Source organism: Trachurus trachurus (assembly GCF_905171665.1).
Source record: "Trachurus trachurus genome assembly, chromosome: 10".
Classification (NCBI taxonomy): Eukaryota; Metazoa; Chordata; class Actinopteri; order Carangiformes; family Carangidae; genus Trachurus; species Trachurus trachurus.
In genome coordinates, this window is record NC_139894.1 from 8,997,870 (window position 1) to 9,010,397 (window position 12,528).

At 42.6% G+C, this 12,528-nt stretch overlaps 1 protein-coding gene across 1 annotated transcript; it reads left to right on the forward strand.

Annotated features, from left to right (window-relative positions):
• Positions 1–1,355: 1,355 nt before the first annotated feature.
• On the forward strand, positions 1,356–4,032 carry nanos1 (nanos homolog 1). Its single transcript, XM_083980388.1, has one exon. The coding sequence runs from the start codon at positions 1,487–1,489 to the stop codon at positions 2,192–2,194; it is 708 nt and encodes a 235-aa protein (XP_083836514.1). The 5' UTR covers positions 1,356–1,486; the 3' UTR covers positions 2,195–4,032.
• Positions 4,033–12,528: the final 8,496 nt, after the last annotated feature.

Below are 12,528 nucleotides of genomic sequence, written 5' to 3' on the forward strand. Positions count from 1 at the left end.
TGTACAGTTTTAATTTGTGTGAAATGGCTCTTTAACAACAGTAACCTGCTGTATTGATTATTCTTAATGTCCTCTGTTGTGTGGCTTCACATTGGTTGTACAGAACAGACTCCCTTCAGGTTCAAATCCATGTAGTTTTGTGGTTTTGTCTCCAAATGGTTTCAGTGGCATCGTTCAGGATATTGTAATGCAACATCTGTCACGTCTCACTTTCATCTTCCAGTCAGTGACCGTCATCATTGCTGTGGAGCCTTTTTCTGGAGCTTTTCTGAGCCCCCTCTCCTTCAGCGAGAGCAAAGAGGGGAGAGGAGAAAGGAGGCAGGGGGTCTGTGTGTTGAAATGAACTGACCTGTAACTGCACTATGCTGCCCCCTGTTGAACAGCTGCTCTGCATCTCATGTTTACATCATGATTACGTGGATGCATGAGATGTTTTATCTGGATTTTTATGAGGGTTTTTCATGGACGACATAATCTAAACACTGTAGCTTTATTGCACACTGAGATGAAATCCCATGTTTGTTTATATCTCTGGAAGCAAACAAACATGTGATTGCATATTCCTGCTGTATAATTTCTTCATATAGTCATAGTTTTTAACAGTAAAACAGGACAGATGGGACATTTACAGTCTGTATTCATGAAGAAATAAACACTTTATTTTGAAAAAAAAAATGGAACAAAACTGTTTTATAATCAGCCTTTGAACAATAGAGCCATGGGGAACCTTTAGGTTTTGTTTCTTCATGTTGATTCAGTTGTAAAATAACATGATGCATCAGTACAGATCATTTCTCCCGGGACAGCGAGAGGGTGACTGGCTGACTGCTGCTGCTGCTGCTGGGAACAAAGGCCCTCTGCTCTTGGCACACAAAGGGTTAAAGTGCGTGTGTGTGTGTGTTCTGGCGTTGATGTTGATGTTCACGCACAATGATTAACGATATTAATTCACAAAACACGCGGAACTGTAATGTTTTAGTGTCATGAGGATGAAGGATGAGGAGGAGGAGGGACAAAGATCCGACTTATCCTCCTCCACTGACTGGTACCAGCGCTCAAACAATGTCATCAACACTGAGGATTTGTGCGCAAAAAAATAAATAAATATATATATTCTACGCACAAATCTGTAACAACTTTTGCGGGATGCTGATGCAGCCTGTTGTGGACAAAAAAAAGAAAAGGAGAAGCTCCTCCTGCCCACAGGAAAACAAACGTGTCTGAATGTGGCTTTGAAGAAAGGCAGGCTGCTTTCAACCTGATCACAAACTTGGTTTTGAAGGGAGAGCGCCCCGCCCTCCTGGTCCTTATAACCAGAAAGCCTGTTTGCAGGACGCTCAAACATAACAGGAACACAGGAGACCTGCATCGCTGTACATGAACCGCTCCTGGAGACGTACAAAGACTTTACGGATTACCCGGGTTGTTGCAGCTTTTCTCGGCGAGCGAACGACCAGCAGCAGCAGAAAGTAGAAGAAGTGGAAACATGGATTTTCTCAACCACAACTATTTGAACGCGCGCAGCCCATATGACTACACTTTCAATTTCTGGAACGACTATCTGGGACTGACGACGCTGGTCACGAAGAACAACAAGCTGAGCATGCCCCAGAACCCCAACTCTATCACCGAGTCCCTGAAGGCGACCCTGGGCTTGGACGATTCCCCGGCGTGTCCGTGCGTAATCGCGGGCGGCGTCGTTGGAGGAGAGAGCGGACACCTGGACTGCTGCTGCCCGTCCGCGAGCCCCCCGCCGGCCTCCATCCTGGACCTGAAGGAGCGTTTCTCGATACTGAGCCCCTTCCACCAGAGCCAGCTCGGCGTCCAGCTGCCGACGGAGCGGGAGGTGGCGGTGGCGGGCTTTGGTGGGAGCTTCGCGGGGTTTGATCTGTTCGGCATGGAGAGGAAGATGCGCAGCAACAAGCCCGCGTCCAGGAACAAGCAGGAGCCCAAAATCTGCGTCTTCTGCCGAAATAACGGAGCGCCAGAGGAGGTGTACGGCTCCCACGTCCTGAAGACCCCGGACGGCAGGGTGGTGTGCCCGATTCTGAGGGCTTATACCTGCCCCCTGTGCAGTGCCAACGGGGACAATGCCCACACGATAAAATACTGTCCACTGTCAAAAGACCAGCCATCCCAGCGACCATTAAAGGGGGGGAGGGCAGTGGGTGGTAAGAGGATGAAAATATTCTAACCAGACAAGACTATAAAGTAAATTGAATTGCACTGAACAATTTCCAGATGACTGTTTTGATTTCGGCTGTAGCCTTTATCCCAGTTTCATAAACATATTGATTTTTATCTTTTATCGTTTTGTTTTTCCTCTAAGATCTCTTATATTTTTATAGTTCCTTTATCCACATAGAATAATTTTATGCTTTATACATTGGATTTATTTTTCTTTCTAGTTTGTAGTCATTTTGAGCGTGTGCATATAAAATACACATATGTATCAATAATCACAAAGTGTGAATACATTAAAAGAGAAAAAAAAAAGTATTTTGGTGACGTAGGGAAACACACTGACATTGGCAAAAGGGGATGAATGTCATATTTCTACCAAGTATTTTTGTACAGTGAGCTGTGAGCTCGCTCCGACTCTTTTTTCCTTTTCTTCGTCTTAGAAAACCAAAGTTATGTTTTGCCATTAAAAGAAGCTGAAGAATGTGTCATTAATGAGTAGTTGTGTGCGTCTGACTGGAGAAAGAGGAGGAAGAGGAGGAGTAGGAGGAACTCTTTGATCCCATCTGCCTACCTAAAAAGCTCCACAGCTCCATATTTTTTCCCAACTTGCTTTAAAAAGTTGACATTCAATCTGTGAGGCAGGAAGAGAAAAAAAAAAGAAAAACGACAAGACAATGTGGCCTCTGTGTGCAGGGCTCCTATTCTCTGGGGAACATTATAATCAGTTGTTGCAAAGCCAAACCTCTTCTCCAATCCTATGTGATGAGAATCTGTCTCCATGCAGACAGAAATGAGAGATACTAGCCTTCATTTTGTTTTGTTTTTTAAATGTTTACATTCCCAAATAAGGGCGACACACTGGATTTCCTTTCTCTGGTCAGGTCTCTCCTTTTCTCTCTGGCTTTTTCTTTTTTGTTTGGTTTTGTTTCGATTTGCCCTGACATTGTATTCACTAGAAAGTCTCATGGGCAGTGTCTGCTGCAATACCAAACAGCTGTAGCTCTGAGTGGTGGTGGTGTTGGTGTTATGAATGTCAGCAAACCGAGACAACATGTTTTTATCCCATCATTTGTTTTCTGAAGAATCCAAAAACACCTACAACAACAACAACAAGGAGAGAGAAAAAAAAAGATGCAAAAATGTTGTGAATGTATGATTGAAAGTGTCACTTGCAGGACTGCACATTTCTGACAGTTTTGTTTACCAAAGGAAAAAAAATTAACAATTGCATTGAAGAAAGAGGAGAGAGAGAGAGATTTGCTGTATTGTATATAAAGTGATGTTTATTCAGTATTTTAACATTACAAGTGACTTCAGAGGGCGCTACCTCAACAGGATTTTGTACTTAACATGTAAAAAAAAAAAGAAAAAAGAAAAAAAAATGTCAACAGCAGTTTATTGATATAGTGCTGCCATTTATAATAAGGGTTTTTGATAGTATTTTTGATCTTTGTATAACATAATTGTATTTTCATTTTGTTGCATTTTAACATAATGGAAGTGAATTTCCATGAAGCTATAAGCATTGCTCACCAAAAGGTGATTGTCTGTAAATAATGATTATACCCATACTTTTTAAAGTTTAGCTGTTCAATGTTACATTTCTTGAAAGAGAGCGAGAGCGAGAGTGTGTTGTGAAAGAGAGTGGACGTGGATGGAGAGAGGCTGATGATGACAAATTTTGCCACTTTTAACAGAGGATTTTGTTTTTGTTTTGTTTTTGTTTTTGGGAGGAGATTAAATGAATAAGAGAAAAAGAAAAACACTGTTGAACTTTGTTATTTATATTTTACCACGATTTCCTGTATGCTGCTGTGCAGAATAACAACATATGAATTCACTAGAGAAATAAAAACTTATCAAATATTTGGAGCTATAACGTTGTGCTGCTTTGTTGTGTGAAGTGGTGCGAGCGTCCTCAGATGACAGTTTAGTGTCACCGGTGCAGCGATTAGCAGATGGGCTGATTCACTGGAGTAAAACAAACACAAAACAACACAAGAAAACTCATTTACAGCAGTGGCTGACTTGTCCTGACTGGATGTGGATCAAGTGCTGAGGCTGAGGCCTCCTCTCACACACAAAACTGTAGAACTTCACTTTCATTTCCAAAAGTTTCTCTTTAACCTCTGCAGCCTGCATGTGGACAAACTTCCCAACCCCATGTGCTGCTCTCGTATCTTTACAGATTTGTCTCTGAAGGACAAACTACAGTGGCACGGTTGTTCCAGGCCTGTTTAGGGAGGTCTGCCCACACACAAGAATGTCTTGGCTTATGCTTCGCCATTCAAACAGATCATGTTTGCACTGAAGTGGATTGAATAGCTGGCCCTCCCGGCCCTCTCTCTCTCTCGCTCTCTCCGCCTGCCATCTGTGGAATGGCTGCTGCAGACTTATACACATTAAGGGGGCTCAAAAAAAAAAAAAAAAAAAAAACAGTCAGGAAGCTTTTCTTGTTTTTTGGAGGGGGGAAAAAGTCAGAGCTGTGCATGCATGTTCATCATGCAGCTGGGAGGGCTTAGGACTTACTGCAGCAGGGAAGGGGAAACAATAAATAGAGTGAAACCATGATGAGTTCATGAATGGCTTTACTGTCTGCGCCGGTGAAACAGCCTCCTCAGACGTTCATAATTGCTGCTGACGCTGCTGCGCATACAGCACAAAAAAACACATCAAGACGACTGTACATACATTAGCCTGAAGCATCCGGCTGGTGTCATCCACACCTTTTGCTGTTCCCCCTCTTCTCTTCTCCCCTCATCACCCCTCCCTCCCTCCCTCCCTCCCTCCCTTCTTCTGTCTTCATGTATCTCTCCAGCTGAGGCTGTGGCATTAAAAATGGATGACTACTAAGTGCAACAGGGATTTGTCTCTGTGAGAGCAGTGGTGAAAAGGCCTGGCGGGCTAGCATTTCAGGCAAACACAGTCAGCTAACAGGTCCTATTCCCTCTACGCCACAGCTTCCATTAGCCGCGCTGCAGCCAGGGCCCGTATAATCTAGTTAGTTGCCCCATTTATGTGATATGTATCTGCCATGATCATATAATATGTCTTAGCTGGGCTGTTTCTTTTTTAAAGCTACACACAATTTGTGTGCACAACAAAATCTCTCTGCAGAGCACCACAAGCCACATGAGGCAGCAGCAAAGTTGTGCAAAGAACTGAACTGAGAAAGTAAAAACAGGACGAGAGTGAGTGAGTGAGTGAGTGAAATGTTTTAATTAAAGGGCAGCGTTATCGGTCAGGTGTTGGCTCCGAGTAGTTATCACCAGGAACGAGGCGACTGGATCCCCTCTGGCAGGTGATTAAGATTTAGCTAATGCCCTGCAGCAGTAGTTAGTCTTTGCTGTTAATGTGATTTAGAGGATTCATTAATTCACACCATGGGGGCGGCAGAGAATGTTTCCTGGTTAAATCGCTGTAGTTACTGTACAGTTAATTTATGGTTCTCGAGCTCTGTCCAAGTCCACTGTGCCGCCGTCAGATGAGCTCATGCCATGCTAGATGGGATGTCGTGAGTAAACACACTGGGCTACGTCGGATTTGTCATCGTGAGATTTTTGTCTTTTTGTTTCGGCAAGTTTCAGCCACTCTTCAGAGGTCGTTTCAGTGTCTTGTTTCAGTGTTTTGATGCAACTCTCAGCTATCGCATAGGTTTTTTGTTATTATAAATACTCTATCAGCGATTTGTCAGCACATATCACTGTAATATTTGAAGTTTCAGACCACAGTTTCTGCTTTTGCACCTCAGCTGAGGCAGCACCATGATCTTTCCCTCCCTCCCCCCCTGGAGCTGTGACTACAGAGGCCTCCTGTGGAGAACACCAGCCTCTGGTTGGGGATCAATGCTGCAGGATTATAAGATGACTTTTTCACTTTGTGATTTTTCTTCTCTTGACCTTTTTTTCTTGAGGTGTCAAATTTCAGATCTGAGAGTTAAAACGTTCACATTTCTCTCTCTCTCTCTCTGTCGGCCTGGTGAAATGTTGTTGCTGACAGTATGAACCTGCATTGAAAATGACTAAATGAAACAAGAGCGAGGCGGCTTCTCTCTTCTCCTTCGACCCGTGCAATAAGTTGGAGATCTGGAGAATCCATTTATCGGTGCTGTCAGTTCCCACAATGCACTTGGAAATAACGATGCACAGCTCTGTTAACTGAAATATAGATTTTTAAATGTTCTTGAATTAGTTGCATATCAGTATAAAACCCTATTAGTTGACAGAGGACACACACACACTCCTGTCTCTCTGTCTCTCCCCTGTTGTGACGGAGCCGAACCCCTTCAGGACAAAAGCAAATAATGACACGACTCTGCTCGATGACCTAATGGGCTATTTGCATAACATCCCTTTCCTCTTTCATTGACTCGTGTGACACCGAGTGTGTGAGGCTGATGATAAGTTACAGATCTGCGACTTCATTTGTGGTCCCATCACTTCCCCGAGAATACACTTGTAATAAGGAAGCTCCTGTTGCCTAGCAACTCCTGGAGCTAAAATTGGACAGCAAGCTGAGCATGAAAGTCATTCCAGGGAGCAAGGTAAAGAGGATGCCGTCGTCGTCTTTAGCCCTCATGTTTAGACGTCTTACTGGTGATTCGGCCTGAGTATGATTTTTTTTTTTTTTTTTTTTTCAGAAAAGGTTTTGAAATCGTTGGTGTCATTTTTTTCTTCTTCTTTTCAACACGTTACTGCCCCGTGTGGTGATAAACGGTATTACAAAAACACAGCTACCTGCTCTGTGACACCTCTCCTCCAGAGTCTGTGTTATGGGCTCTTTGCACAGCTCCACTACTTCCTGAAATAAGCCAGCTCCTTTATTTCCTGTCTCACATTATTGGACAAACTGATTAATCCAGGTGTGTCTGACCATTGTGACTACTCAGACACACCTGGATTAATCAGTTTGTCCAATAATGTAAGACAGGACATAAAGGAGCTGCCTTAAGGTCAGGAAGTAGTGCATAGAGCCCATTCAAAGCCGCCGGTGTGGAAGGAATCGTGATGACGAGTATGGCGTTATTGAACTTTCTGTCGACATGGCCGCCACACTGACCACTCGCCCGGGTTTTTTCCCCCAACAACAGCCTATGTCCCTCCGAGGGCAGATCACAGCTTTGATGCCGTAATTGAAATTTCACAAAGGATTTATTTGAAACCAAAACTCGCCGGCGTTTAAGTGAGGCAGACAGGTTATTAAGTTTCTTTCACAGCATGATCAGCTTATTTCTCAGGGGCCGTTTCACCGGGGGCAGATGTACTGTCAGCTGAAATAATCCTCCAAGTCACCGGTGCATATCCCGGTGAGGATAAGCGACATTAAGCAATGTTAACATTTATTTAGTGAGTATCAGGAATATGTTAGAGAGTGACTTTGCTTAAATAGGATGACCTGTAGCCGCTCTCAGCTCCTCCATCATCATCACTAGCATCTTTTTAGACACTCAGAAATAAAACAGGACAGCAGGGGGCTTATTTACTCCTCATATCTGTGCCTCTTTGTATTTATAAATAGTTTCTAGAAGAACCAGGAATTCAATTTCCTCCAGAGGCCGTCCTCCAAAACAAAACAACGGCGTTTTATGTGCTTTTTTCTACCGCCTGTGATGATGATGATGATGAGTCCAGCTGAAAGGACACAACAGGAAACATTATTAAATCCACTAAGAGCATCTTTACTTTAAAAGATAGATGCTCTTTGTCAACACACACGGCTGCGTTTCAAAGTGCGTCACCACCACAGCAGCAGCAGTTACGTTTGGATACATCCCACTGAGCCGTCTATCAGCAGAGATAATCACGGCAGCTTAACATAACAGGAGACAGCAGCCATGTTGCCTCATCCTCGTCAATAAAGTAGCCGATCGCAACAGCATGCACTGCAATCTCAGACCATGGAAACAATTGCTTTTTTTAAATACTTTGTAACAAAACCAAAACATAAAAGAAAGAAAATATTTGTTTATTCTGAGATTTTATAGAAAGCTTTTGCACTTTACCACCTCAGCAGGATTCACTGGTGAGTTTTTAGAGCCACTTTAAACGTGAAAATGCACAGCGATCATTCACTAGAGTCGCATAATGCATATACATAATATATTAGTTTTGTTTTGTTTATTTATTCTATTGATCCCCGAGCCCTGCCTCTTGTCTAGACAAGTAATAAAGCAAAAATGTATTAGCTCTCATTCTTTACAAACGCACCTTCTTTTCAACCGACGTCTGTAAACATTGTAAAAATTTACAGCACCTCAGTCTTCAGAGCTCGATGAGTGGAGCGAGCAGTGCCAGGTAAAACCCTGCCATCCATCACACCTCCAGTGTTTTCTTAATGGAAAGAAAAGATGAGGGAGAAGGAGGAGAAAAAAAAGATGATTTAATTAAAGGGCAGCGTTATCAGTCAGGTGTTGACTCTGAGTAGTTATCTCTAAGAACGCGGCGACTGGATCCCCCCCCTCTGGCAGGTGATAAAGACGAAGCTGACGCTCTGCAGCAGCAACAGTTAATCTTTGCAGTTAATGTGACTTAGAGGATTCATTCATTTACTCAGCACTGTGTCGAGGCTGCTGCATGAAAACGCTCTGATTAAACTGCTGCTGAAGTGACGCCTGTGGTTTTCTTCGCTTGACCTTTTTTTTTTTACCGACCCTTGGTGTCAATTTGAAAAAAGAAAAGTCCCTTTTCTCTTCCTGTCCACTCACTGTCCTCCCTATATATACACTAAAACAACATATTTACACAGCAGCTTGCCTTTTTCATTGACCCATGTGATGACAATGTGTCGAAATCAAGATAATAAGTTACAGAACTGGAGATTTCATTTATTGGCGCCACATTTCCCAGAATACAGTTGCAACGAGGATGAGGTCCTGTCGCCTAGCAACTCCTGGAGATAAAATTGGACAGCAGCCAAGCATGAAAGTCAGTCCATAGAGCGAGGTAAAGAGGATACCAATCTTGGCCTATAGTGGTGATTTGGTGCCACTTATCTGCTCAGAGATTTGAAAGGAAAAGAAAAAGTTGATGTGCAGGTAAATGTGACTTAGACACTGACAATGAAGATATGATTTCTTAAAGGGCTGATGATGGGACGGTATGAAAGAGATGAGTTGTTTCTGTTGAAATAAACAGAACTAACTCAGCATGTAGTGAAAGATTATGAATAAAAACATGACAAAATGTCACATTATGCAACAACATGTTCACTAAACCTTCGATATTAAATCATATTTGTCATTTTTCCACATAAAACCCGTTATACTTCTAATAATCTCATTGATCTGTTCGGCTATGTGGGTGATGTTTACTGCATCAAAGTGCCGACAGTCTGTTTTTACCCACACATGTGTTTTCTGTTACTGTGGCTCTGGAGACCTCAGCACCATGTGGCATAAACACACCACACACTGACTGGGCTAACATTGCAGCTTAAATTGTTGGTTTTATTTTGCAGAGTATCGTTAGGGGCTACAACCAAAACTAAGTGGAAGCATGTTTCCAGTATTATATTTATTTTTTTGGATTGGAAAAGTTAATACATCCTTTATAAAGTCAATACAGCTGAAAAACAAACAAACACTAAATCCAGTTTGATAAATGCTAAATCATTGATGCACAGGTTATGTAATCTTGTTCACTAACTGTTAAAGGTCCAGTGTGTAAAATGGGCGGAAAACCGTGATATCTAGCGTTCAGATCCGAGTTTGCAGCGCTCACTCGCGCTCACCCATCCCGTGGGCAAAGTGACGGTGGCCTCTGAGGACAAAAAACTTGTTTGCCACGACTGGGACGACTGGGAGTGTTTCAGGAGCAAGGAGCGATGAGGTGAAGATTAAACCATTTTACGATTCTTTCCTTCCGCCTTCTTTGTCATTGGTTTACTTATAAACGCGAAACCAAACGCGCTCTCTGGCTGACAAACATGGCGGCACAAGATGGCGACACTCTCTAAAGCCAGACCCTTGCTATATGTATATATAAAAGAATAATTACAAGGCTACGAAAACCAAACAAATTTTATTTTATAGCGATTATACACTTAAAGCAGAAGTAAGCGATCCGGTCGTTTTGGCTAACTTCTTGTCAGCCGATGGAGTTAGCAGTCTCCGCCCTCGTCCCTACGTCACCACATTCACGCGCATCCCTTGGCTGCACACACGGAGAGGACTGCCCCTTCATGCCGTTCTCTCTCGGATAAAGGTTGTAGGATACAGAGTGACTGACAGACCCGTGTTTCGGACCAAACACTCTATATAAGTGATTGCTGATATAACTATTTAAGACTTATATTAACACAAACATTCCGCTTACTTCTGCTTTAAACAAATATTCATGGATAGTATATTCAGATTTTGCCGATAAACCTTGTCAATTTTTACACACTGGACCTTTAACACAAAGTGCTTTAGGTAATGTCAGTATACATACATGCTTGATATATGTGTGCTGTTGAAATACATGTATTAAAATATAGTATTTAAAGGAAACTGCGTAAAAATAACATGAGTGAGAGTGAGGCAGATTAAGAAATTTAAAAAAGTAAATTTAAAGTCAAGTTAAAGTAAAGAGTTGATACTAGATTTGTATTTATGTGCATCATTTCCTCTGCTTGCAAACATCTGTATCATGACTTCCGACATCATCGCGTTCACGCTACAGGTGAACTTGAAAGGGGAAAAAACATGGCTGCCCGAAAGAAGTTTGGCATATTCTGGCTGATTACTGAACATGAAAAATACATGCAGCAGCAATTTATAATTATTTTGGAAGCAGATGAAGATGAAGATGCGTGAAAACATTGACAAATAACTTTTGTTACAAATCTATTCTTACCATTAACGATGAGTGCCGCCATGTTTCGTTGCTGTCACTGACATCAAGTCGGAAAATCGGAGCTCTGAGATGATCCCCCGAATTTCTGACCTGTATTTTCCAAGTTTGATGCTGTTCAGTTCATTTTTCATATGCATCATATATTATGTGCTATAACTGCAAAAAAAAGTACCTATACAACAATAGATATACAGCCTCCTTTGTGCATTAGTATATCATCTATGTAACATCTAGCACATTGACACGACTGGTGTGGACCTGGGAGTCGGGCCGTGACCTCCCGGAGCAGATCGTCTCTCAGGGGTCAGACATTTTGACTCGTCATCACAGCTGAAACCAGTTTGGTTAACGACGCCTCGGCGCCGCCGCAGAAGGACCCATGTCATCACTTTCACCTGTCTGCTCTGAAGAAGAAGAAGGTGTTTTATACTCCACCCAGTTTCAACCCGAGCACCAACTTTGACAACACAGGATGTGGGAAAAGTTTCAGCTCCTTGTAAATCACAGAAAAAAGCACTTTTCCTTTCTGTTGCTTTACTTTGCAGAAACACATCGTAGATCTTTACATCCCATCCAACGCTTTGTAAATACATCTTGCTCCTCTCTTTGTCTGTTGGTGCTCGTTCATGTTTGGGGAAACAACAACAGATTTATTTTATGCACCATGATTTGTCTTCATTCATCCCGTCGTCATTCCAGGAGACAAAAATGTTCATTAAAAATGGCCCACGGTTATTTTTTGAGCTCATGTTGCTCACCGTCCAAGTGGCAAATTGATCTGTTTTCTATCTCCTCTTTATTTAATAATGCAGTAGATTAAAACTGCCGGAGGGAGGTCTTTCCCTCTCACTGGAGATTGTTTCTGGTGGAAATACTACTACAGGTTTATTTCTGTGTAGGTGGGGGCAGCAGCAGCAGCAGCTCTCATCACAAATCAGTGTAATGTGTAATTGGATCAGTTTCCATCTCTGAATTTGAGCTCAGACCATCAAGGACTTTTAAATGTTTAATGAGGAATCAGGCAAAGTCTGGTAGATTGTTCAAACATGAGAAGCTGAAGGGAGAAGCCAGGGACAGTCTCTGGAAATAAAATAAAATAAAAAAAATACTCTGCAAAACATTCACATCTAATGTAAGGTAACAGTAGACGGACAGATTTCAACAAACACTGTACTTCATTTGTTCCTGCAAACGTCCCGACAGGTGCTGCTAAGAAGAGGCTCATTCATGGAGGGGATCACAGCCACAGCTCGGCCCTGTGATCCCGTCCATCCGTCAGTGTTTGTGTGTGTGTGTGTGTGTGTGTGTGTGTGTGCAGCTCTACACAGTTAATGTGTTTTTGTCAGTGGGAAAATTCCAGCGCTGCACCGGGTCCCATGTGGTTGTGGTTTGGGTGAGAGGCACAGTAATGCGTTTGTGACGCAAGAGGGAGGAAATTGCAGAAGCTTCCTGCACAACTGTGCTTTTGTACCACTTCCAGGTGGATACCGGGCCCAGTCTGCAGGCAAAC

Bases quoted from the DNA above. Each gene is read 5' to 3' on its own strand.
- nanos1 (XM_083980388.1), top strand. From the start codon at position 1,487: ATGGATTTTCTCAACCACAACTATTTGAACGCGCGCAGCCCATATGAC.